At 35.6% G+C, this 26,182-nt stretch overlaps 1 protein-coding gene across 4 annotated transcripts; it reads right to left on the reverse strand.

The window, feature by feature from the left end:
- Positions 1 to 468: 468 nt before the first annotated feature.
- On the reverse strand, positions 469 to 23,412 carry actn2b (actinin, alpha 2b). 4 transcript variants are annotated; one of them, XR_015512721.1, is made up of 23 exons: positions 23,129 to 23,412; positions 18,356 to 18,470; positions 18,158 to 18,277; positions 17,948 to 18,034; positions 17,545 to 17,632; positions 17,343 to 17,421; positions 14,008 to 14,089; positions 12,784 to 12,869; positions 12,402 to 12,494; positions 12,083 to 12,313; positions 11,436 to 11,583; positions 11,161 to 11,311; positions 9,549 to 9,657; positions 9,319 to 9,459; positions 8,522 to 8,704; positions 8,297 to 8,431; positions 6,659 to 6,838; positions 6,128 to 6,274; positions 5,908 to 5,928; positions 5,360 to 5,437; positions 5,062 to 5,192; positions 3,139 to 3,297; positions 469 to 3,029 (listed from the first exon to the last, which is right to left on the reverse strand). XR_015512721.1 is itself a non-coding variant. In XM_087289461.1 (23 exons), the coding sequence occupies exons 1-23, from the start codon at positions 23,255 to 23,257 to the stop codon at positions 2,871 to 2,873; spliced, it is 2,787 nt and encodes a 928-aa protein (XP_087145587.1). In that variant the 5' UTR covers positions 23,258 to 23,412; the 3' UTR covers positions 469 to 2,870. The 4 variants fall into 4 exon arrangements, 2 of the variants coding, with proteins under 2 accessions (XP_087145587.1, NP_001032662.2); XM_087289461.1 differs by having other exon boundaries at positions 5,062 to 5,127; XR_015512720.1 differs by lacking the exons at positions 5,360 to 5,437; positions 5,908 to 5,928 and having other exon boundaries at positions 469 to 1,777; positions 2,010 to 3,029; positions 5,062 to 5,127.
- Between the last annotated feature and the right edge of the window lie 2,770 nt (positions 23,413 to 26,182).

A 26,182-nucleotide genomic window follows, 5' to 3' on the forward strand; every position in this document is an offset into this window, starting at 1 on the left:
ATCAACAAAGTTGTGTCCCATAAAACCGAAGAATTGTGTTAATTCCCCACATTTTAAATAAGCCATTAAATCTTTGAGTGTTTTTTGAGTGTAATCTCTTAATTAATATAACATTTAACTTTCAATATTACATAAATGGCAGATACATATGTAAAAAAAAAAAATTGTGTAAGATATTGTATATGCATCCGTAAAGAGCAGGGGTGTCCAAACTCGGTCCTGGAAGGCCGGTGTACTGCATAATTTAGCTCCAACTTCCTTCAACAAACCTGCCGGTAAGTTTCTAGTATACCTACAAACAGGTTGATTAACTGGTTCAGGTGTGATTAATTGGGGTTGGAACTAAAATATGCAGGATACCGGCCCTCCAAGACACCCCTCCAAGAGTTTGGACACACCTGGTATAGAGGCTAATATTAATAACAGACTGTTTAAAACATGAACAAAAGAAGAGACTTGGGCAATTGATTTATGTCACTGTAAAACACATTTTATTTTCCTGTTCATATAATTCAACACCAAACATTCACAAATCTTTCAAGAACAAAAACTTTTTTTGTTATAACTGATTTGAGGTGTTAGCAAATTTTCCTTCCGTCAATGAACAACGAACAAGAGAGGCCAGCTGAACTGCTGTAGTCATGAAAACCAGCCTGAATAACACCCAAAACATTTATGAAATGAAGACAATCAATCCCAAATTACTGTTGAAAAGTAGACTGGGTGAAAAGTCTAAGGATTCACAGAATTTTCCTCTCTTCATTGTGAATGTTTCTATGCTGTCTCAGCAGAAACAAGAAAGCCACTGTGTTATGCAGAATCATTCCATTCTAAACAGTTTACTTACTTTCTGCAACTCTAAGTTCAGTATTTTATCATCATTTCTGGTGTTGCTATTCATATTTAACAAGCCCTGTTGTCCTCTTACGGTCATCAAACTGATGTGCATGCAATTGAAATATATAGAACCTGTAACTAACAAATGAGAATGAAAGATTACCTTTTCTGTTTTTGTACAAGCCATTACTCTATACTGAATGTAAATCAGGCACTATCGGTATATAAGGATTTCAGGCGATAATCATGCTGTGGAAGTAGTAAGTAGCCTTACAAACAAAGGAATAATATGAAAGGAATAACGAGAAAGCTTTCTCAATTTGGTGATGTTTCAAATGTGCAAAATCTTACATACTGTAGGTTTAACACTAACACACAAAACAGATTTTGTGCTTGGAAAAATGGAACTGGAAAAGATCAATAAATGCATAAAATACAAAATAATTATCTGTATTTAACTTCAGTAAAGTAACAGAATCATGTGCCTCATATTCTCATGCTTTATTAGCTCTCCTGCAAAAACTTAACTATTTTTCATATATTTCCCAACTGCTGTTTAAAAAATATCCAACTCATTTTATACATAATGGTTTTAATAACTAATTTGTCTTCGCCAGGATGACAGTGGATCATATTTTACTAGTTATCTTGCAAGAGGCTATTTCAGCTTAAAAAGATATTTAAAGGCTTAACTAGGTTAATTACGCAAGTTGGGATAATTAACCAAGTCATAGGACAACAGTGGTTTGTTCTGTAGCAAATTGAAAAAAATGTACATTTAAAGTCAGAATTATTGGCCCCCATATTTATTTTTTTCCCAATTTCTGTTTAACGGAGAGAAAAAAAAATCAGCACATTTCTAAACATAATAGTTTTAATAACACATTTCTAATAACTGATTTAATTTATCTTTGACATGATGACAGTAAATAATATTTTACTAGATATTTTTCAAGATAATAGTATTCATCTTAAAGTAACATTTAAAGGCTTAACTAGGTTAATTAGGCTAACTAGGCTGATTAGGGTAATTTTGCAAGTCATTGTATAACAATGGTTTGTTCTGTAGACTATCGAAAAAATATATAGCTTAAAGGGACTAATCATTTTGTCTCTAAAATGTTTTTTTTTTATAAAATTCAAAACTGCTTCTATTCTAGCCGAAATAAAACAAATAAGTCTTTCACCAGAAGAAAAAAATGATCAGACATGCTGTGGGCTAATAATTTTGACTTCAACTGTATATTTCTTAAGGAGGCTAATATTATTGCCTTTAATTTTTAAACAGCTTTATTTCAGCCAAACTAAAAGAAATTAAACTTTCTCTAAAATAAAGAAATATTATAGTTAATAATACGAAAATTTCCTTGCTGCTTAATTTTTGACAAATATTTGAAAAAGAATACACATTTCACAAGTAGAGTAATCATTTTTCTCTGAACTGTTTAAACAGTATTAAAGAGGAAAATGTCAAACATTTAACTTTTTTACCAACACATTACAGTCCAACAAGTCTATTCAGGAAAACTTTAAAGCAGTTGGAAAAATATGAACTGTATTTGATAGATTTAAAATGCACTATCTAGGAATTTATGTCAACAAGCCATGTAAAGTGTTCATCCAATCACTGACGCAACAAATATCCAACCTTAAGCCTGGGTTTAGGTTCTACATTGAGAAAAGCGAATTTATTAATACCCTGGGTAAATTACGAGTAGTGGGAATACCAGATTTAAGCAAGACCCAGGTTTAACCACTTCAAGAGTGACAAGTTCTATTGTGATTCTAAAATTCAAACCATTTTATGCGTTGATGAGGATAAATACTTTTTCCCTGTCACAAAATATGTATTGCATTCTTCTGATAAAGAGACGTTAAACATTTCAAATCAGCTGTTCATCAAAATACATCAACAGATTAAAAGTTAGGCTTTGTTCTCTTTATTATGTTTTCATATCTTGGTGTTAAAAGGTTAAAAGGTTACTTGGTTAACAAGTGGGATGGGATTATAAAGGTCAGACGTGTTGACAGGGTTAAAGGTCACTTTCTCCATATAGGGCGGTGGAGAAGGCGGTGTAGTCCAAGGCTCCAGGCAGGGCCCCGGGGCCACAGTAAGGAGGCATTCGACTGATACAGTACTCGGCCTGGTCTGGAGGAAGCTCTCGCCTCAACTCATCTGACAGAATATACGGCTGTACAAAACACACAGACACAAAAAAAGGTTTTATAGGAGTTTTTCATGTGCTAAAGCCTATTCTGTAGAGAAACTCTGAGGGGTTAGGTAAACAGTGTAGCACACACCTTGTCTGCAGCGAGGATCTTGAAGGAGGCAATGACCTGTTCAGCTGTGTCTGTGTCTGCTGTCTCTCTAGTCATGAAATCAATGAAGGACTGGAACGACACATTGCCTGAAGCATTTGGATCCACCAGCATCATGATCCGAGCAAACTCCACCTCTCCCTAAAGCAAACACACACAAGAGTACAGTACATTCAGAGAAACGAAATACTTTTATTTCTGAAAATGTAAATAGAAATCTATTTAAAACATTATTCCACATCCATCATGATCCGTCTATTCAATTCAAGTTTATTTATATAGCGGTTTCACAATAAATATTGTTCCAAAGCAGCTTTACAAAAGGTGCCCATTATGGCATTACCATCAAATTCTGAATAGTTAAAGGTATTATTAGTTACCAAAATTTATTAGTTGCCAATAACTAACTAACTAGTAACTAAAAGCTTTTAAGAGTTAAACTTATTATATACAAACATAGTTAGCATACAGTTACATAGTATAGGGGTGATATCTATGTGCACTAGTTCAATGAAGTGTATTTGTGTTTTATGTATATTTGTGTAGTCCTTGATCACAATACAATGGCTTTTTTAGATCTGTTTTATCAAAAAAAAAAAAAAAAAAAAGATTTTTAATAATAATAATAATTATTATTATTATTCCTTACATTTATATACAGTAGGGCTTTTCTGGGCACTCAAAGCGCTTTACACATTGGGGGGAATCTCCTTATCCACCACCAGTGTGCAGCATCTTCCTTGAATGACGCGATGGTAGCCATTTTGCACCAGACCACACACCAGCTGATTGGTGGAGAGGAGACACACTGATGAAGCCAATTATGATATGGGGAGGGTTAGGAGGCCATAATGGGCAGAGGCCAGTGGGCAAATTTGGCCAGGATGCCAGGGTTAAACCTCTACTCTTTTTCGAAGGACATCCTGGGATTTTTAATGACCTCAGAGACTCGAGACCTCGGTTTAACGTCTTATCCAAAAGACTGCACTCACTGAGCAGTATAGAGTCCCCGTCACTAAAATGGGGCATTAGGACCCACACAGGCTGTTGGTTGAGCAAACCCCTGCTGGCCTCACTAACACCACTTCCGGCAGCAACCTTGATTTCCAATGTATTCTCCTATCCAGGTACTGACCAGACGCAGCCCTGCTTAGCTTCAGTGGGCGACCATGTGAGAATTGCAGAGAGCTTTTTAAATGAAATTGGTCAAAAACTAAAGATGTTAGTATATATACAGCTGCTACATAATGATTGACATTTTAATAGGTGTCCTTGGAAAATCGTGGTAAAAATCGTGGTAATGATGGTCATTATTTAGCTGTTTGAGAAAAAAGAAACTATAATAAAAACAATAACACTTTCATTATTTGATAACCCCTTTTTGTCTTGGAACGCAATGTTTCTGACAAACATAACTGTGCAAAATAATGAGATTACTGTTTTTTAAATAAAGTTTATCTTACATTGGCAAAATAGCTTCTGTTTTGATTTAAGCATGAATCTTACAAAATTGTATTGGATTTTATCTTTAAAAAGGTCAATGGCAGAAAAGTTCAAATTAAGCCAAAGAAGATTCAATTATAAAGATGACATGCAGAGTTCAGATGCAAAAGCCTCCGTTGTGCCGTCTAGAATTCTCTTCTAAAATGAGCATTTTTCTCCTGAGTTTATGTTCAGTTATTTCAGTTTAAAGGCCATGAAATAAACAGAATCTTTGCCATTACAGTGAAATTACTGAACCTATACACAGGAGTCTGAGAGAAACGCTAATTTTAGATCATTTTCAGACCGCACTAAGAGGTTTTTGCATCTAAACTCTTCAAATATTTTACTAAAAACAAGATCAAAATGAGTGATTACAATTATTTTTAGTTTGTAATCAGTAAACCCTAAATAAAGCCCTACCAGATCATAACCCATCGAGATCAGACAGGCCCTAAAGTCATCAGAATCCATGCCCCCGTTCTTCTTCTGCATGGCAAATATTAAAGGGTAGAAGACAAGAGTAGGAATAATAGTAGAGAAGGAGACAGCACCTAACACAGAAACATACACATGAACACACAACCACAGACAGAAAAAACACAAGAGAAGGACATCAGAACTATTTTCTGCCACACAGGGACTGCATATTTATCCTTCTACATGAAACAAAACCTATATTTGGGGGTCACAGTTTAGTGGACATGCTGGTGGTTAGTACCTGTTTGTCATTTCCCAAATGCCCAAGACTGATCAGACATGCTTTAAACTCATCAGGCCTGACTTTACCCCTGTCCTCCTGAGAGCAGGTATCCACAACACACAAAAACATGCACAGAACAGTCATTTAAAATAGTGATTGTACGATTGTGCAATATTTATCATCTATGAAATTTATTGTCATTTTATAACAATGTATAAGCTGACATTATCAAACATGTCACTGAAAAAATCTTCAGTCCAAATCGCATTATGAAGACTAATAGAATGTAATTCAAAACATCCTAAGACAGTTAATATTACAGATACAAGGGTACCATTTTCCCAAATATAAGACAAACCACACGTGGTACTGATAATAATAAAACTGATTATTGTAAAATATTGCCTGTTTGTTAGCTTTATAACAAACTTAAGTGTATTTTAGTCACAAATATCTACTTGTGTCTTTAAATTAGATTTAATATGACATGTTACAAACTATTTTTTATTTCAAACTGAATTAATTCCAGAAACTGTTCTTTTTTTAAATGATCAAAAATTATTTACCAGTCTAGCCTTGTGAAGCCTCTGAAGAAGTGAAGGCACAACAAAATCAGATATCAAATGAATGTGTCCTATAGAGATTTAACAGATGCTCATATGATGCTCGGTCAAAATAGAAAAGTGGTTAGTTTAGTTTAGTTCATGTGATTTAATAACAGTTAGTTTACATTTCATACAACAAGACATGGGCTGTAGAATAGTATGCAGAATCTGAATACAGCACCCGATCAAAATGGTTGAAAGAGGACCGGAACTCATGCATCTGCTCCTGGCTGATCCCTTTTGCATCACGGGTCAAAATTTGAGTCTCGATTTCATTAATTGTGCGAGCAATCGTGGTCAATAGGAGCTCCCAGCCAACGCGAACATGCTGCAGAAGAAAGAAATAAGCATCAAACCAAATGTTAGATTTGCTTTCTATGTACACTATCATTTTATTCATTCATTTTCCTTCGGCTTAGTCCTTTATTTATCAGGGGTAGCCACACCAGAATGAACCGGCATCTATCCTGGCATATGTTTTACGCAGTGATTTCCCTTCCAGCTGCAACCCACTACTGGGAAACTGTACATTACTAGTCAAAAACAATTGGTGTCAGCAATGTTTTTCAGTATATTTGATACATTCTCTAAGCTTTACAACTGTTTGTTTGGATTCAAAGCATCATGTATTGACCCCAATCTTCAATGTACAGTAGTACAGTACGTTAGGAAAAATAGTTTATAATTAAAGATGAATGTTTAATATATCTACCTCCATAGTGTAGTTAGTGTGTTTGTTGTCAAAGATAAGTGACTCCTGAATGAGTTGGTGATCTCCCTCAAGTCGGTCTATGTTGGATTTGTAGCTGACGATCACATGCTCATACTGCTTCAGTTGGGTCATCTGATCCTCCAGAGTTCCGCCCATCGCCATAGAACAATGACCAATTTCCTTTCAGAGAGATAGATGAACTTATATGTCATTTGCATGACACACACTGCAAAAAATGCTGGGTTCCACACAATTCTTTCATGTTGTCCCAAAACATATTGATTAAGTTAACTTAAATGTAAAACAATTGTTATTACAAAACAAAAACTGACGAATTGTTTTGATTCTGCTCATTTTATATGAGTAGTTTAAACAACCAGGGGTGCGTTTCCCAAACAATGACGTAACTCACTACTGAACTATCATAGTACGATGCATCGTTTGGGAAAAGAATGATGTAGTGACAAGTGTTTCCCAAGACCCCTAGTTTCTCTGTTGCAGATCCATCACTCGAACCACGTCATTTATAGCATAAAACACCCATAATGATGCTCTAAACGGGGAGGAGTTCAACTTCTTTAGAGAAGAACCCATCATTTCTTTGCCGAAATTATATTGTTTTACACAAACATGCATTTAAAATAAAATCTATTATTAGTTTTGGTAAAAACATGCACTCGTTTTCCATATTAACTAAAATATATGTAAATGGCACATTTGTTGTGTGTTGTGTTTGCTTTACTAATATTACTGAGAAGTTGAACATTACATATTTTATTCTAAAACAAAATTACTTTAAAAAGCTAACACTATTCTAATATCATATCAATATCAATAAATAAATAACGAGGCTATTTATTAAAAATGAAATGTATTATTCATTAGGAAATTAAAAAAATCCTACTTTGACAATAATATTAATGATGACGATTATTTTTATGATTATTATTATTATTATTATTATTAAGTAGGATTTATTTTTTTGAAAAGTCTACTTTTACAATTTGACACATGCAAACCACAGTAGAAAGTTAACCAACCGGCCAATGTCATATACAGTACAGATACTTAATAAATAATCTACTATAGATTAAAAGAATTAATGTATGCTGTTTTTTTTTTGGTTTCACAAACTTTGGAGACGTAACATAAGATTCCGCTTATAAATAATAGGTCACATAGCTTTCGCAATGAGGCTTTGTTCAAAATGATATCAATGTTTTCAAAGTGCACTGCGAAGGGAGCACAATTGTACACATGAAGATCGCTAAAACCGAACTGTAAAAATACTTTTAAAGCAAATTACACCTAAGAGAGATGACTTTAATGCTTTTTTATTTTTAATAATTCCAACTTTGAATGTTAGAATGTTCTAAATGAATAGGGCATAGGGGGATATGTGGGAATAGAACACAGCCAGAAATTATGTTTCTAACTGCAGCTCCAGAGGTGTAGTTTGAAGTGCTCAAGTCTGCGACATAGTTTGCAAATGTTCGTTGGAGCGATGGATTTGGGAAACGGCTAATCAACAAACTATGTTTGTAATGACGGAACTTGCGACCTTAGTTGGCTAACGATAGTTTTGGGAAACGCATCCCAGGACAGAATTTTTTCAGGTGATAGTGAAGCAACACACACCTCCATCCTAGTCTGTATCCAGGGTCCGATGAGGTTGGCTTGGGCAGCAAACTGGCGTCTGAGTCTTTCGTTAGCATGCTGTCTCGCTAACTCCTCCTGCAGTGCACTGTCACGCTGGGGCACCAGCTTCTTCACCTAAATATTTCAACAGAATTATTTTAAAATATTCTAAACAATCTCTGCAAAAATAGAACAGCAATCATTTGTGTGTGGTGTGTGTTTGACCTTGTCCCATTTGATGGCAATTTCTTCTGCAGTAATAGTGCTGTAGGGATTTGTAAGATCTCCACGGATGCCATAACTCTGGAAGATCTTCAGGACTTCCTGCTGAATGCCAAGGATCGCCTGTCTCTCTGCATCTGCCTCAGGAAGGGTGGCCTTAAACTGCTCATGAGCAGCTATCAGAGTCTACAAACAAAACATACAATGTATATTATTTTATATAATTACTGTAGTTTTTTATTTGAAATAAATATAGGTATAAGTTGCATTTACAACTTATACCCTTTACTAACCCCAAACTTTTGAATACTGAAGCCCAAATGTATGTTCATATGACTACAAAACACTACAAAGTTATTATGAAATCAAAATCACCATGCATACCATACCAGTGTGCTATAAAAATAATAAAAATCCTGTAAGTGTCAGTATTAAAAACCATCTTATTGGTGGAGTTGCCCTTATATATCAGCAGTAACATTTACATTACATTAAACTCAACTAAACTGAAAATCAACTATGATGACTGAACTGAAGCTGTTTTAATTTACTAGAACATTATACATGTTAAGCTGCTTTGACACAATCTAAAATGTTAAAAAGTCTAAAAGGGCTTATATTGACGCCAATCTGCCAAGAAGACAGGCCTTGGAATGAGCCACTTTATGTAATAAGACAAACATTAAAGTGAACTACAGTGATCAGTATAAAATAAACAAAAAGGGAAGTTGATGGCCACTTGAAAAATTCATGCTGTTTTATTGAAGTCCACATGTGTTTGTTTAAGTAGCTGTGTGTACCTGGACTTCCTCAATTGTGTGCACAATGAACATGTCCTGCAAGTCTTCCATAGCTCCTTCCATCCAGTTATTAAAGGGTGCAGATCTCTTTGCATATTCCAGAAACAACTGATCCACCGTCTCCAAAAGTTTCTCTGTCCTCTGCACATATTCAAATTTTTAATTGTTCTCCATTTTTGTGTGCTAGTATATTTTTTGTAATATAAAAAAGTAGAAAGCAGAGAGCTTACCTCCAAAGCCTCTCTGCGTTTCTGGGTGAGCGTGCCCAGATGGTCCCAGAGGTCACAAATACTTTGACACCTTTGATTCACGGATGCAACATCATGATAGTCCAGCTCACTTCAGGAAATCAAAACAGAGAAAGAAACTTCAGGAAATCAAAACAGAGAAAGAAACGTCAGGCCACATTCTCGCATTTGCTGTTGAGCCTGTCTCCCTCTAGCGGTTAATAGATGTAGTAGTCATAAACATTGTGTTCATGCAATATTCCACACATTTTCTTTCCCTACTTGATGTTAGTCAAGGTTCTGTGATGAAAATCAGTTTAAATTTTAAATTATTTTAAAACTGTGCATCTAAAGCGCTGTTTAGAAATAAAGTAATACATTTTACTTAGTTATACATTTTAAAATTAAGATATTATCATCCATAGGATCTGTTTATTATTAAGTACGCACTGTAGCTTTGTTAGTTGTGCATTTAGATGCTTACACTTATTAAAGCATGATGGATTTTGATTTGCTGTAATGGTGGCATTATTTTTAAATAAAAAGGATTTTTAATAAATATTATGAATTTAGTTTTCTGGTATTTTTACTTTGTGTGACTCTATGATAGTTCACAAAAACACTAGCTATTGACATGTCTGCAACTTTATTTCTTCAGTAGAACATTAAAGAAGCTTTTTAGTATAACTAATGCATTAACCCTTGACTGGGATTTTATTGCCACAAATGATCAATTTCAGCTTTAAAAAAAGCTCTTCGTTATTTTCGATGGAAGAAATAAGTCACTTTAATCTTGGATGGCCTGAGAGCGAGTAATTTAACAGGATTATGCTTGAACTATACCTAAAAAAACTACTGTTACATTTGTCAAATTAAACTTTAAAAAGTTGTTCTTTCTGTTTGCCTTTTGTTTCCAAATAGACTTTAGCATGCTAATCATCTTAAGTACGCTTTATAGGTTATCAGTAATATCACACTGTACTTACTGAGACAACGAAAAGGTCAAATGCTGTCAGTCACTTACAACAAACATGCATACACACACACACACACACACACACATTAACCAGGCCTGCAGGGAGATAATGAATACTAAAATAGGAATCCAGTCATTCAAACGTCAAAGTATGCTGTAAGTCTGGTGTGTGCATGTGAATGTGTGTGTGTGTGTGTGTGTGTGTGTGTGTGTGTGTGTGTGTGTGTGTGTGTGTGTGTGTGTGTGTGTGTGTGTCAAGTTATGGATAAGCAGAGTGAGAGATAAAAAGCTGTACAGAGCCTAAGGTGATGAGAAAGTGAACGTGACAAGTTACTTACAAAGACCAAGTACGCCTACCATTCAAGAGTTTGAAGCAAGATTTTTTTGTAAGTCCCATATACCTAACATACCTGTATTTATTGCATCAAAAATACAGTAAATTCAATAATATAGTAAATATTGCAAACACAAGGAAAAAAAGCTGAAAAGTACATCGTTTCGACGAAATGGGACTTTACCTATAAAATGTTTTACACATTTTTGCTGAATGTATTAATTTCATGCTAATCACAGACGTTTGAACAGTAGCTGAAGTTTGGAAAAAAGGGAACGTATTTTTGAAATGTGTAAATGTCATACTTGAGCTCCTGAGCAATAGCAGCGATCTGCTCAACTCTGTCCTGGTGTGCAGAAAGGTCACTCTCAAACGCTTCGTGTTTCCGCAGCAAAGCTCGCACTTCCATTAGAGACGCTGACTCGTAGTCCTTCCGGGTCAACATCTCTTCCTTACCTATTTCAAAACATAATCAAGCACCGCTTAGTTGACAATTACCCATCCAAAGAGGCATACAGTACATCTTACACAATTGGAGAATAGAAAGATGTTACTGAAGACACTTTTGTCCAGAACTGACCTGTAGCCCAGGACTCATGGTTAGTAGCTTTCTGTCTGAATTTCTCAGCTAGATGCTCCACTCTTTCCAGCCTCCTGATCTCAGTCAGCAGCCATTCCTCATAGCCCTTCTCTGCTTGTTCCAGCCCTTGCCACGCACTCGCTATGTCCTGCTCAGACAAACACACACCAATGTCTGGGAAATTGTGAAAAATAATTAAGCTGATTGTTTCGTAAGTGTGCTATTTTAATGCCATTAAGTATTAGGCTTGCAATTTTACTCATGTAATAATGATGTATAATTAATGATTAGCAATAATAATAATTAGTTTTATACATAAAGTAAAACGATAAACATGAAATAAAGCAAAATCAAGGAATACATACTTTTTATATATAAATAAAATATATTTTCAGTGCATTTTATATATTGCATTAAATCTAGATACATAAACTACATTTAATTAAAGTGTAAACAAATTTAAAATATATAAAAAAATACACATTCAATAAGTAAATGAAGATAAATCAATGTATATTATTGTTATTATTGATCAAACTAACTAATACATACAATGAATGAATGGAATGAATAAATGAAATCACTGGGTGCCCAATTAGGTAGCCACTTAAACATGCATCACTTTATTGTGTGGGATAAACTCTCACCGACACCATTTTGCCCTCAGAGGGCATAAACGCAGGCCGGTTGCTGATGCGGAGTTTGGTCTGCAGCGTGTTGAAGCTGATTTCCAGCTGACATTTCTCCTGCACTTTGGGTGGTTTGTGCATCCTGCGGTAATCTCGAAAATCTTCCAGCTTCCTCTGCATCTCAACCATGGTCTTCTCAGCTGCACGATTCTCCAGCCAAGGAATGGTACGTCTGATCCACTCCAACAGCTACAGGAAAGTAGAGAGACATTTCGGAGAAGTGGAACAAATATCCATGTGCGTCTGATATGTATTAGACTACAATGTGTCTTCTCACCTCACTAGCCAGCCTTTCATAATCCTCCATCAACTTCTCATTTTCCTGATTCACTCCAAGCACCTTACAGATCCTGTTCGCAGCAGTTTCAGCCTGAGCAGGAAAAATACAGTAAGAACAGAAGAAGAGATGGGCGCCCACATGTAAACATGATACATGGCAATATATGCAAATTACATTTATGCCACACTAGTTCATATTTGGATTTCACATACATTTTATATGCAAAACATGTTTCTAAACATTGCAAAAATCACTATATAATGGCCATATACTGTATTTGAAAGCACATATTTGAAATGTTGCATATATGACATATGTGAAACCCAAATATAAACTTGACAAAAGAATCACTCAGTCTAACTCATGCAAAACTCAATACCTGCTCAGCTCCAGCAAATGCATGGTAAAAGCAGGACACGTATGTCATAATAGCCCTCTCATCAGGTTTAGGGGTGCTCAGGATGTCTGATGGGAAGGAGAGAAATGAAAGACAACTACAGCTGAAGTCAGAATTATTAGCCCCCCTGAATTATTAGGGGCCCCTGTTTATTTTTTTCCCCAATTTCGGTTTAACAGAGGGAAGATTGTTTCAGCACATTTGTAAGCATAATAGTTTTAATAATTCATTTATAATAACTGATTTATTTTATCTTTGCCATGATGACCGTAAATAATATTTTACTAGAAATTTTCAAGACACTTCTATACAGCTTAAAGTGACATTTAAAGGCTTAACTGGGTTAATAAGGTGAACTAGGCAGGTTAGGGTAATTAGGCAAGTTATTGCATAACAATGGTTTGTTCTGTAGATTATCGGGGAAAAAATAGCTTAAAGGGGCTAATAATTTTGTCCCAAAAATGTTTTTTTTTAAATAATAACTGCCTTCATTGTAGCCGAAATAAAACAAAAAATACTTTCTCTTGAAGAAAAAATATTATCAGATATACTGTGAAAATTTCCTTGCTCTGTTAATCATCATTTGGGAAATATTTAAAAGAGAAAATAAAATCAAAAGGGGGCTAATAATTTTGAATTCAACTGTACATCAAGTGAAGGTGGCAATAAGGTGTAAAGGAAGACAGTACAAATACTATAATCAAAGACAAGACACAATGTTCCTCTGCTAGTTTGACTGAAGAATGAACTGAAGACACTGTACATTTGGGTGAAACTATATTTCTAAAATTTCTAACAAGCTCAGGGATGAGCTGTACCTTCTGAGCCTCAGCAAAGGTGTGATAATAACTGGAAATATATGTCATGACTGTCCTCTCATCTGGCCTTTGGCTGCTAACTAGGACTGAGAAGCAAAAGCAATATTTTGTACTATTTCACAGTTAAAACTGGCATATTTTTGCTTGCTTGAAATCCTTTTACAGTATTGTATTTTTGCTACTTTGGAAGAACAACAAGTCTTGGTCTAGAATTTCATCTTATAAAGGTTTCTTGACAAAATATGTGAGAGGTTTGTTTGTCACAATCAACTATGACATATTCAGTAGACCTTAATCGGAATACATGGCATAATGGTTTAGTGTTTTACAATAACAGAGTCTAAAAAAGGCTGTATTTTAAAACTCATATTTTATGCTTATGGTTTACCCTCTGCATCCAGCATTTTGGGGATGTCCAGATGTTTTTCAGCAATGTCAAATGCCAGATTTAAATTACCCAGTGGATCATCCTACAGGAAAGGAGAGGAACGGGCACAGTGTCACCAAACGTCATCACATAAACATTGTACAAAAATTATCGTCTTTTTTCATGCATGAGGAAGTGTCAGTATTCAGGAGCAGCTGGATAAGAAAACTTTCACATTTAAAATTATTAGGGAGAATAAAAATAAGTTTTTTATATTAGTTATCTGAAAAAGAGTTGCCTTTAATATACAAAAGTTTTGAAATGTTTGGGGATTGTGAGATTTTATATAGATTTATTTTTTGTTTGAAATTATACTTTGATTCAACAAACCTTCATACTGATTCATTGTTCAAAAGTGTTAGTAAAATGTAACTTACTATACTTAAATTAAATCCTATTCTGTTGCATTTTTTATCTACTGTATGTGTTTACAGTTTTGCCATTACAGAAATAAATTATATTCATTCAATCATTCATTTTCTTTACAGCTTAGTCCCTTTATTAATCAGGTGTCGCCACAGCAGAATGAAATGTAAACTTATCCAACATATGTTTTACGCAGAGGATGCCCTTCCAGCTGCAACCCATCACTGGCAAACATCCACACACACGCATTCACACACATGCACTATTGTCAATTTAGCCTATACCCAATTAACTTGTACCACTTGTTTTATGGACTTGTGGAGAAACCAGAGCACCCAGAGGAAGCCCAAATGAACATGGGAGACATGCAAACTCCACACAGAAACGCCAACTAACCCAGCCGAGGATCAAACCAGCGACCTTCTTGTTGTGAGGCGAACGTGCTACCCATTGCGCAAAAGTCCAGCCATAAATTATATAATATAGTATAATAAAATTATATGAAAATTCATTGTCAACTAATAATGTTTTACAATTTTATAGTTGTATTGCATTATTTATGGGATGCTCTGGTGTGCAAGTGAGACTTCTTTCTAAAACATGTATTAATTATTATGTATTAAGAGTATAGTGCATCAATTTCCTTTATTCTGTATTCACAATGTGCGTGCATGTTTATGGTAGCATTTATTTGTGAATGTGTATGTCACCATAGTCTGGGGATTAAGATTTTGTTCTGCATGTCAATAAAAAGCCCCATTGCAGGACATCAGCAGCTGCAGGGGATCCAAAGGGTCCGAAACCCTCCTGATGCTTTTGTCTAAACTGGCACCACAGGGCCATGCTAAATGCTGGATTACCCCATTCAAGCTCACCTGGAGCCATCAGTGACAGCTGAAAGGGATAGGCATGTCTGTTTCAGGGGTCTTTTAATCACTAACCAGTGAACTGACTGACCCGGACAAGCTAAATAAATCCTTAATCTTCAATGGTGAGATCCAGCAAACTAATTAAAAGCATAGTTCTCATCCACTCATTCACACATACTTGGAATATGGCTGACAAAATATTTGCTCTCAATATAAACCTAGCACCCTTTTGGAACTGGTTAAAAATATCCTTTGTATGGTTCTCAGCCACAGTTATTTATAATTAGATTTTTTAGAAATCATGGTATGTGGATCACTTTTCCAAAGATCAGTTCCAGATGGGGATTATCTTAAAACCAAACGATCCTTTGAGAAAAGTGTTGTGGACCAGCTTTTTTTTGATTGCCTTATGACTGTAGATCAGTAAACCAAGCTAACAAAAGCTACGTGCAAATTACAGCTAAAAATATCAACTAACAAGACACATTTACACCTACCAACAACAAAACATACACAAGTCTTCAATCCAGCCTCTACATGGTAACAAAAAAATGTCAATTAATAATTTCCGTATTTTGTGATTCACGAGTTTTTTCCATTTATTTATGGTTGTGAATTGAATTGTAATCTGCTCTGTTGACTTTTGATATGACAATTCAACAAAATGAATTTTATTGACACTTTATTAGCACAACACCAACCCAGACAATATGTTACTTTAAATTATAAAAAATGTTAATTAAAGGCACTTTTCAAGGTTAAAAGTTGTTGGAAGAAAGATCACGATCCCATAATGCTAACTTAATATTCTATTAAGCATGAAAGACAGCCTGCACCATGCATTCAAACAGTCTTCCTAAGTGTCTTTCTTTCTTTGAAATAACCACAGATTAATATTCATATTTATTCATTCATTTTCTTGTCGGCTTAGTCCCTTTATTAATCCGGGGTCGCCACAGCGGAATGAACCGCCAACTTATCCAGCAAGTTTTTACGCAGCGGATGCCCTTCCAGCCGCAACCCAACACACACATTCATACAAACTCATACACTACGGACAATTTAGCCTACCCAATTCACCTGTACCGCATGTCTTTTGACTGTGGGGGAAACCGGAGCACCCGGAGGAAACCCACGCGAAGGCAGGGAGAACATGCAAACTCCACATAGAAACGCCAACTGAGCCAAGGTTCGAACCAGCGACCTTCTTGCTGTGAGGTGACAGCACTACCTACTGCGCCACTGCCTCGCCTAATATTAATACTCTTAGTGCTAATAGAAACAATAAGAAGCAGTCACTTGAAGTAAAGTTTAATTAGGTATAATAACTTTTAAAAGACATCCAATAATCCAATGGATTCATACGGATTACTTAAAAGGTGGATGTTTGCACATTTAGGAGCTTCAAAAACGTCAGTTTCAGAGCGTGTGTAGAACCAATATTTTATTTAATATTCTAACAGTGTCGTTCAAAAGAGGCATATAAACTATATAACATTTTTTAAAAATTGAACTATTCTTGTTATAGGAATACTAATAGATAGCTTTCTTTAGATACTTTGGATCTCGTTGATTGGAATTATACTCAAGATGAAGATTGCTGTTTGGCAGGACTGAAGACTGTATCTATTGAATAAATTTTCTACTGAAAAACATCACCTTATATATAACATTATAAACACATAAGCTACCTTCAAGTTCTTATAATCAATCAGTTGTGGTCTGTGTCTATGAATAAGGGCACAGAAGGCCAGTCCACTCTTCCAGCTATTGAAGTCACACAAAAAAGATGATGTGCATGCAAAAAATAAAATGAAGTTCTACTAAGCAAAAAGTCAAGCATTAATGTTTAGAGAAGGTCCTCAGATTCCTGATGGGGGGAGTGTGTTGGCGTGATGAGTCTGATGATGGAATATTTTGACACATGTTAAACACACACTGGTGCAGTGCTATCAGTGACAAGGAACATCAGGAAATTGTGGCAGAGGTGTTGCTTTAATACTTTGGTAGGACTGTTAGACTAAAGGTCTCAGAAAGTTAATTTGAGGACACACTTGTGACCTTGTTGAGCTTGGCGTAGTCAATGAGGTCAGGCCTGTGCCTGTGGATGAGAGCGCACAGCGCCAATCCATCCTTCCAGCTTTATCAGAGAGAGACAATCAGGGTCATGTTGAAAGCAATATAAAACTGAAAATATATGCCTATAAAATAGCCGATAATTTTTTTAAAGCACAAAACGTTTCATCCCCAAACAGAGCCTCACCTGACATGGAAGTTTTGAACATTGACATTTCGGTACGGGGCAGTCTTTCTCTGACACCACAGCAGAAGTCCTTCTTTGGCCGAAGTTTCTAAAAGGTGATTGGTGAATCGTACAGAATAATACTCATTGACTGAAAAATTAGGTTCTAGCTAAACCTATTTTTATACCTTTTAATTTCTAAACTAAACAAAGTAGACAGTTAACGACCTCACCCTGTCAAATCTTCTCATTAATTTTAGAGGCATTTATTTATTTCATTGTAGCAGAACAATTTTTGTACACAAAGCGGTCCATAAATCCTTGAGATTTGATATAACGAAATCTAAACATAAAAATAAAATATAAAATATTTTGCTGTGCAGATGTTGTGCCTCTTAGCATGAATGTGATCAGCTTTTTTTACCTTCAACAGAGATATCCTGAATGGCAAAGCGAAGGATGATTGTCCAGATCATTCCAAGAGTCATTTTCACATTACCATCCACAATTTCTGCAAAAATGAGAGCAAACATATGGCTCAATAAAATAAGAAAAGTAGAATTCGTTAACTTTACCTGCTAATTTCTCTGTTTAACAAAACCCAGATTTATGCTTTAAATGCAAAAAAGAATACCTTCAGCTCCAATGGAGACCAGTTTCACACCTTTACTGGTGATGAAATCCAGGGCTTTATTGACATTAGCTATCTTGTGAAAACGCATCTTCCCTCTGTCAGGCTTGGGTAACCTCTCACCTGCCAAAATACAGCTTGGCATGAAAATATGAATTGTTATATAGTGGAAAAACAGTTGAGAAAGTTCATTGTGTTTACCTGAGATGACTTCAAGCAGCAGCATTAGTTTGAGGCCATTTCTAAAGTCCTCCTCTATGTTCTCGATCTGCGTCCCAGCTTTTCTCAGGTGAGAGTTACACCAGGCAGTGAACGTCTAGAAAACAAACACAATTAATCCTCTTCACCACACACAAACTTACCTTGCGTACCAAAATTCTTTTTGCCAAACAATCGTGTTGCATACGCTTCATGCACTCAGTTCATGCCTTGTTAGCATAAAGAATCCTTGCACAAAATCACAGTCTAAAAGTCACTGCCAAATGTGTGGCAGTAGGCCAGATTTGACCTCAAGACTGTTAAGTCTAAACAGGTTTGTTGTGATACCAGGAAACTACTGGCAACTGTGCCAATAAAAATAATTAGATTGTTCTTTAATTCTGAATTTATTCTTAATAATGAATAAAATGTGAAGGAAACTGATATGTGGTTATGACTGATATGTGGAAATAATAGATGATGCCAAAACGTCTGTTCTATATTTAAACAATGATCTTTGAGAGACAAACAGGAAGTGTAATCAGACCAGTCAACGAACTATATAATGGAACTGGCATTACAAAAATCCCTGACACACGCTTGCACTTGAGTTGTACTGCTGAGTTCATCCTTCAGAAATAGCCAGCACCACTTACATGTGAAATAAGCTACAAAGCTGAAAAATGTGGGCTGCTGTATATCATCTATATATATATATATATATATATATATAACCACTTTAAGGATTTGGGTGCTAAAGTCAAGACCATCTTCCCACACATCAGCATCTGCATTCCAGAATGAATAACATGTATCCACTCAAGTTCTTGCAACAATTTTACAACTGATTCATAAAACTCAATATGGAGCACAGTATTTTATAGCCTGTTTTGGGCCCTGTACTATCTCACATTTAGAAGAAAATAAATACACAAGACATGAATCATTACCATAATTCTGATATATTCATGTATGAATAAATACACACACACACACACACACACACACACACACATTATATATATATATATATATATATATATATATATATATATATATATATATATATATATATATATATATATATATATATATATATATATATATATATATATATACACACACACACATATATATGTAATGTAATGTAATGTAATGTGTATTTATATAGCGCATTTATTGTGTTTATTGTGTGACCAATCATAGCGCTTCACAATCATGGGGGGGGGATGGTTCTCCACACACACACACACACACACACACACACACACACACACACACACACACACACACACACACACAATTCAATCCATCTTGTTGGCAAATTGTGCAAAACTTAATTAATATTTTGGGCTAACCTTCATGGTAAATATATTAGACAGTGAACTTTTTAGTAAAAAAAATAATAATCTGGACCTAATCTAATGTATAAAAAAAAAATTTATTTCCAGTTTCTTATCAATTAATTTACATAAAGTTAATTTTAAATAATAGACGCAGCATTAGCATAATGGGAAAACAAAAATGCTAAATGTAATGACTAGTGTCACCAAAGTGACTAGTAATGTTGAAAATAGTTTCACAGAACAAGGCATGGCTGTACGTCTGCCCACATCTGTATTAAGTTGCACTCTCAAATCCACCGCTACCCTTTGGCTGCTTTTTGGACTCAATGGAGCGTCTTTTTAATCCTTCAAAGCAGGTTCAGTCCTGCCGCAGTCATTGCTGGGCAGATGAAAGCTTTACTGTGGACTCCAGAGTACATTCCTGCGAGGTAAGCATGTAAAATTAGCTCTCTCTGCAGAGTCTGCTTATGATAAGGGACCCGATGAAGTAGACTTACACTGAGACGAGAAAGATATGAGAAAGAATGTGGTGTATAACACGTTATTTATCGCACTGCTGGTTCATTTCATCGAGGAAAGAATTACATTCATTCTGTAACGGTGTGTCGACAATGACATACCTTTCTGGGGTTATGGTTTCTAGAAGAATGAGAAAAAGGTGCTGTGCTTGCTTGGTAAGATAAAAAATTGCTAAGTATAAACAGAGTGCATGAGGCATAGTTAAAGGCCTATAGGAATTTTATCATCACACAACTAGTTCTAGACAAGTGGTTCCCAAAGTGTGGGTCAGGACCCCTCAGGGGGTCACAGGACAATGACGAGGAGTCGCTTAGTGATTTCTAAAACTCAAACAAATTTGATTAACCTATTAAAATTACCATATTTTATTCATAAGCCACACAAGATAGAAACAATAACAATATACCTACAGATAAAAAATTATCAGAGTTTAAAATTGAACTCTGAGTTGATTTACGGAGAGATTAAAATACTCTGAGTTTTCACTTAACCTCCTTTCTGAAATGGGCCCCTAGAGTGTTTAGATTAACCACACAGCAATAGCGTCAGCCGCAGCAGATTGATTTTATGGAGCCGAGTTAAACTTTCTGACAACCTTTATGGCACTTTTATACATTAAAAATAAGATGTTTAGGGTTAATATTAAATTAATAAATGATTATAAAAATGTACATGGTTATTAGACTTTTGCATTTTTGTATGTCAACACGCTCATTTTATGCCTATAGTTGTGTGTGAAACGTTTGTATATTTAAAACAACCTTCAAGAAAAATAGGGGTCGCGCAACACTGACATTATTTTGGGGGTAAGCAGGCTGAAAAGTTTGGGAACCCCTGTTCTGGACAAGTAAGTAAACATGCTGTTAAACCAACAAGTGGGGCAGTTGCATTGTTTCCTTCCCTTTCTTAAGTTCAAATCTTAAGATGCTTTTTCTGCTCAGAGTCCCCGAGTGGAACAGGTTTTACTCTTGAGAACAGATTAATTAATTAAGGCCAAAGTAAGCAAGAATTAGAAAGACGAGATAGAAAAAAAAAGAGTATTAAAGGAATAGACCAACCAAAAATTTTAATTCTGTCATTTAGGAACACAAAGGAAGATAAACTGAAGAATGATGGAATAAACAGCCGTTGACTTCTTTAGTCCTATTTTGAGATCCTACACTGTAAAACCTAGTAAGTTAAGGCCACTCAAATTGTTTTTAAGAAAACCAATTGCTACAAACCATTTGAGTTAAACTAATTTGTATGAGACCTGTGAACTTCTAAGTTAAAATAATGAGGTATTTAATTAACTCATTATTTTCAAGAGTTCTAAACTGTTTTCAAATGAGTAGAATTAACTGTCAGTAAATTTTGAGTTAACTGCACTCATTTCACTTGATAAAGTTAACTGATGGGTTTTACAGTGTACTATAAAAGTAAAGGGCTGTTTTTTTTTTCTTCAGAATTTGTTGTTTTTTTTTTGGGGGGGGGGGGGGTTAGATGCATGAAACTGTTAAAGTGTAGAACCACTTGAGTGTGAGTAAATGGTGGGGGAATTTTAATCTCTTTAAGGAAGTAAAGACTTTTTTTAACAATGCAAGAACAATAACAAAAAGGCATCAACACTTTTTAAATTACACTAAAGACCGAGATAAACTATTTACATTCACAATCTTTTCATCCTCATTAATAATAATACAACAACATATATAAATAAATAAAATATTTAAAATAAAATACATGATAAAAAACAACAGGGGAGTTGAAGTTCTTAAAATAATCCTCTAATGATGAATATAAATATCTTGCTTTTGGCTTTTCATCTCTCCAAATGTCTTCAAATATATCACAAATTCTTCTTTAAACACCACTACATTTATGAATACAAATTTTAATAATATCAACATTTTTATTCATTTTATCTTTTTTATCCATAGTCTCCCATGAGAAGATCAGTCTATACAGATATTTTTCCGTTGTATTCAAACTAATACTTCGTTCCCAAAATGTTTGTACCAAATTACTTTGAAAAATTAAGTGTTTAATTGTTTTAATATCTAAACACAAAACTGGTATACATTTGAGTTACCAATTTTGAAGACAATAAAGGCTTAAATAAGGAATACCCCTTTTGTATAACCCTGCTGACTAATAAAACAAAACAAAAAACAAATCCATCATTTACTGATCATCATCTGACTATCATCACTGCCCAATTAAGTACTTGTCAATTAAATGTCACTGTCCACTTCAACTCAGAACATATTCCCGCACAACAGAAAAGTGCTGCTTACTGTATATAAATACACAGAAGAATTCTCCACCAAGGACAGCGGATTAAGCTACTATAATGCCTTTTGGTCGTGGAGTTAAAATTAGCCCCTGCATCCATTCTAATCCCAAGGACGTCATCCTGTGCTGGAAGCATCTGTTGACAGTCCGCATTCCAATCGTATCAGCAACAGAAACACAGAGCCGCGCGCTGCTATTGTTAGTTCGGTACCCGCTGCATCCATCCTCAGCGCGCGCTCCCGACAGCCGGAACAAAGCGAAAAGCCGACGTGGAACTCGACGTTTTAAATAAATATATGCATAAAAACACATATTAAGTTGTTACTATTATTAAACTATTTATTATATATTAATGACAAAAAAATTATTAAATGATTACTATTAAATCCTTACAAATATGGCACAAGTAGCCTGAAGTAGGCTATTTTTAAGATCAACAAGTGTTCATTTTACTTAAGTCAGACATATCAACGTAGTTCTTATCGAGCAGTATCTCTAATGCGAGCAGTTAGGTTATAATTTAAAAAATAATTATAATATCATTTTAATTAAAAAATCTAACTTATATTTTAAGTATAGCCCACTAAAAGACAATAGAAGTAAAGTTTTTATTCAGTGAAGGCCAAACTCTCTTTACCTTCCTTTGTTGCTTTTCCCATGCTGGATCCAGCAGTAAATCCCGGTCCCATTCATCCTCCTGCATCATGTACTCGTCTATTTCATATCCGTTATCATAAGGCACTGAAAGCTCGATCTGATTCATCATTTTCGCGGTTTATTCTCTTTTTCAGTGGGTAACTCGTGAATATTAGTCTCCTGAAGGCGAGTTGTTGGTGTAATTGGACTCGAGTATCTCTGTTTCCTCTGTTCCTGCTGGTTTCCAGACTCTCTCGACCGGAGACGGAGAGCGCGTGCACTGACAGCAGAGTGAGGAGCAGCTGTCAATTAGTACTGACGGGTCACGTGATTCCACCCTTGGGACCACAACGTACAAAAAAAGCCGATTCCATTTTGTTTAAAATTTACTTACAACTTATTAAAGTTACTTTTCATAGTATTATTTCAGAATATGACTTGACTACGGCAAAAATGTATGTCATAAAAATAATTAAACTGCTGCTAGTAGCAATGTAGACTAAACACTTAAACAGAGTTTATAATAATGTATGCAATGATTTCAAAACTGTTTCAAAGAGTTTATTAATCAAATCCACTTTAAACAGTGTTGTTCTGTATAAGGCAAGGCACCTGTTTATAGCTACACTAGCTTCTCCATTCATCCCAGTGGCAGTTGCTTGACTGAAAGTGGACAGAGCATTTGTCATGTGACAAGTGATGGTCTGTAAAAACTGTCTCTGAATGAAACCTCTAATGTTACAGCATTTAATAAAAGGCATTGATTAAGCCAGCCTAGGGAAAGAAAAAAAATCTGACAACGTTGGCTACTTTTAAATTTGGCAACTCAACAAAAGGTTGAATAATTTCTATTCTCATCAACCTCATCAACACTAATTTCTACAGGGCTACTGTAAAACTGAAGCTCAAACATGAGCTCAGGAAACCACTGCAACCATAGTCGACCTTGTAAATGTGTTCAATAATCTACCAAAAAGCCCACTGTCATAAAACGAAACGTTTTCTAAATTTAGTAACAAAAACTTCACAAAACACCTCTACATTGTGCACTAGCACAGGCGAATAAATAACTCTTCTGGGGAGTCGACTCCAAAAGAGTCGATTCCTTGACTCTTAAATGAACTAAATTGGTCATAGTGTATGAGTGTTCGTGTGAATGTGAGTGTATGGGTGTTTCCCAATACTGGGTTAAGGCTGTGAAGGGCATCCGCTGCGTAAAACATATAGTGGAATAGTTGGCGGTTCATTACGCTGTTGGGACCCCTGATAAATAAAGGACTAAGCCGAAGCAAAATGAATAATTCTATTCAAGAAGTGAAACTTGCATAATGTATACATTCATTTCACACATACTGATATATTTCAAGTGTTTATTTCTTTTCATTTTGATCACAGCTATGAAAAGCCCAAATTCAGTATCTCACAAAATAGAATATTGTGAAACGGTTCAGTTCTGAACACACCTGGTGCCACACTGTAATCAGCTAATTAACTCAAAACACCTGCAAAGGCCTTTAAATGGTCTCTCAGTCTATACAGTAGGCTACACAATCATAGGGAAGATGGCTGATTGGACAGTTGACCAAAAGACAACCATTGACACCTTGCACAAGGAGGGCAAGACCCTAAGACCAAAGGTAATTGCAAAAGAGGCTGGCTGTTCAAAGAGTTCTGTGTCCAAGCACACTGATAGAGAGGCGAACGGAAGGAAAATGTGGTAGAGAAAAGTGTACAAGCAAAATGGAAAACAGTACCCTGAAGAGAAATGTGAAACAAAACCCTTTCAAAAATGTGGGAGAGATTCACCAAGAATGGACTGCAGCTGGAGTCAGTGCTTGAAGACACTATGCACAGGCAAATGCAAGAGCATGAGAAGCATCTTGCCTGGGCTAAAGGCTGAACTGCTGCCAAGAGCTCCAAAGTTCTCTGGTGAAAGTCAATTTTGCATTTCCTCTGGAAATCAGGGTCCCAGAGTCTGAAGAAAAAGAGAAGACGCACAAAATCCACGTCAATTGATGTACAGTAGTTTCACAGTCAGGGATGGTTTGGTGTGCATATCATGTGCTGGTGTTGCTCCACTGTGTTTTCTGAGGTCCAAGGTCAATGCAGCTCTATACCAGCTCTATACTCCTGCTGCTGAACAACACCTTGTGAAGGGCATTAAGGAGATGCAGATTTCATTTTCCAACAGAACTTGGTACCTGCACACAGTGCCAAAGCTACCAGTACCTGATTGAAGAACCATGGTATATATCACTATTCTTAATTGGCCAGAAAAAAATCTGTAGGGTATTGTAAAGAGAAAGATGTAATAGGCCAGACCCAACAATGCAGAAGAGCTGAAGGCCACCTGAGCAGTGCCACAGAAGTTTCACTTCTTGAATGGAATTAGTAAAATTAGCAGTATGTTTGACACCCAGTGGTTGAACTAGGTATTGCACTCCAAGTTTAAAACACTTTTACACTTGGCTGCTCCTCTAACGACTCCACGCAAGTGCAGGTTGCCAGATTGACACATCCTCACATCAACAGACGCAAGTTTTTGTCCCTACCAAAAACTGAAATTTCTACTTTAGAATTTGCTTCTATTTCTCACAGCTGAACAACAGAAAAACTATGACAATCACCTCGGGTACACCTCATGTGCTTTATTTAGTTAAATGCTAATAAAGTGAGTTTGAATTCACAGAGGCCAGACTGGCTTACTACAGGTGAGATATTACCCTTATTTCCATTCATATTTGAACAGTCCACACATTTAAAAATATATATTTACAGTAATTCACCCAACTGTAATTGTATGATATTAAAGGCTGTAGTACACTTGCATAGTCCAGACTGGCTTACTGCAGGTGAGATTTTACCTATACTTTCATTCATATTTGTACAGTACACAAATATTTTTGGAAAAGCACCCCTAAACTCTTCTTCTTGATTCCACTTCCATTCTCCAAATGGATTTGACCATTTCATTTAATAAATCGGGTGGTTTTGAACCACCCTTCATTTTCTTGACAACTGTAAACCTAAAAGGATAGTTCACCCAAAAATAAAG

The sequence above is a fragment of the Danio rerio genome, chromosome 17, assembly GCF_052040795.2.
Source record: "Danio rerio strain M-AB ecotype USA chromosome 17, GRCz13ab, whole genome shotgun sequence".
Taxonomy (NCBI): Eukaryota; Metazoa; Chordata; class Actinopteri; order Cypriniformes; family Danionidae; genus Danio; species Danio rerio.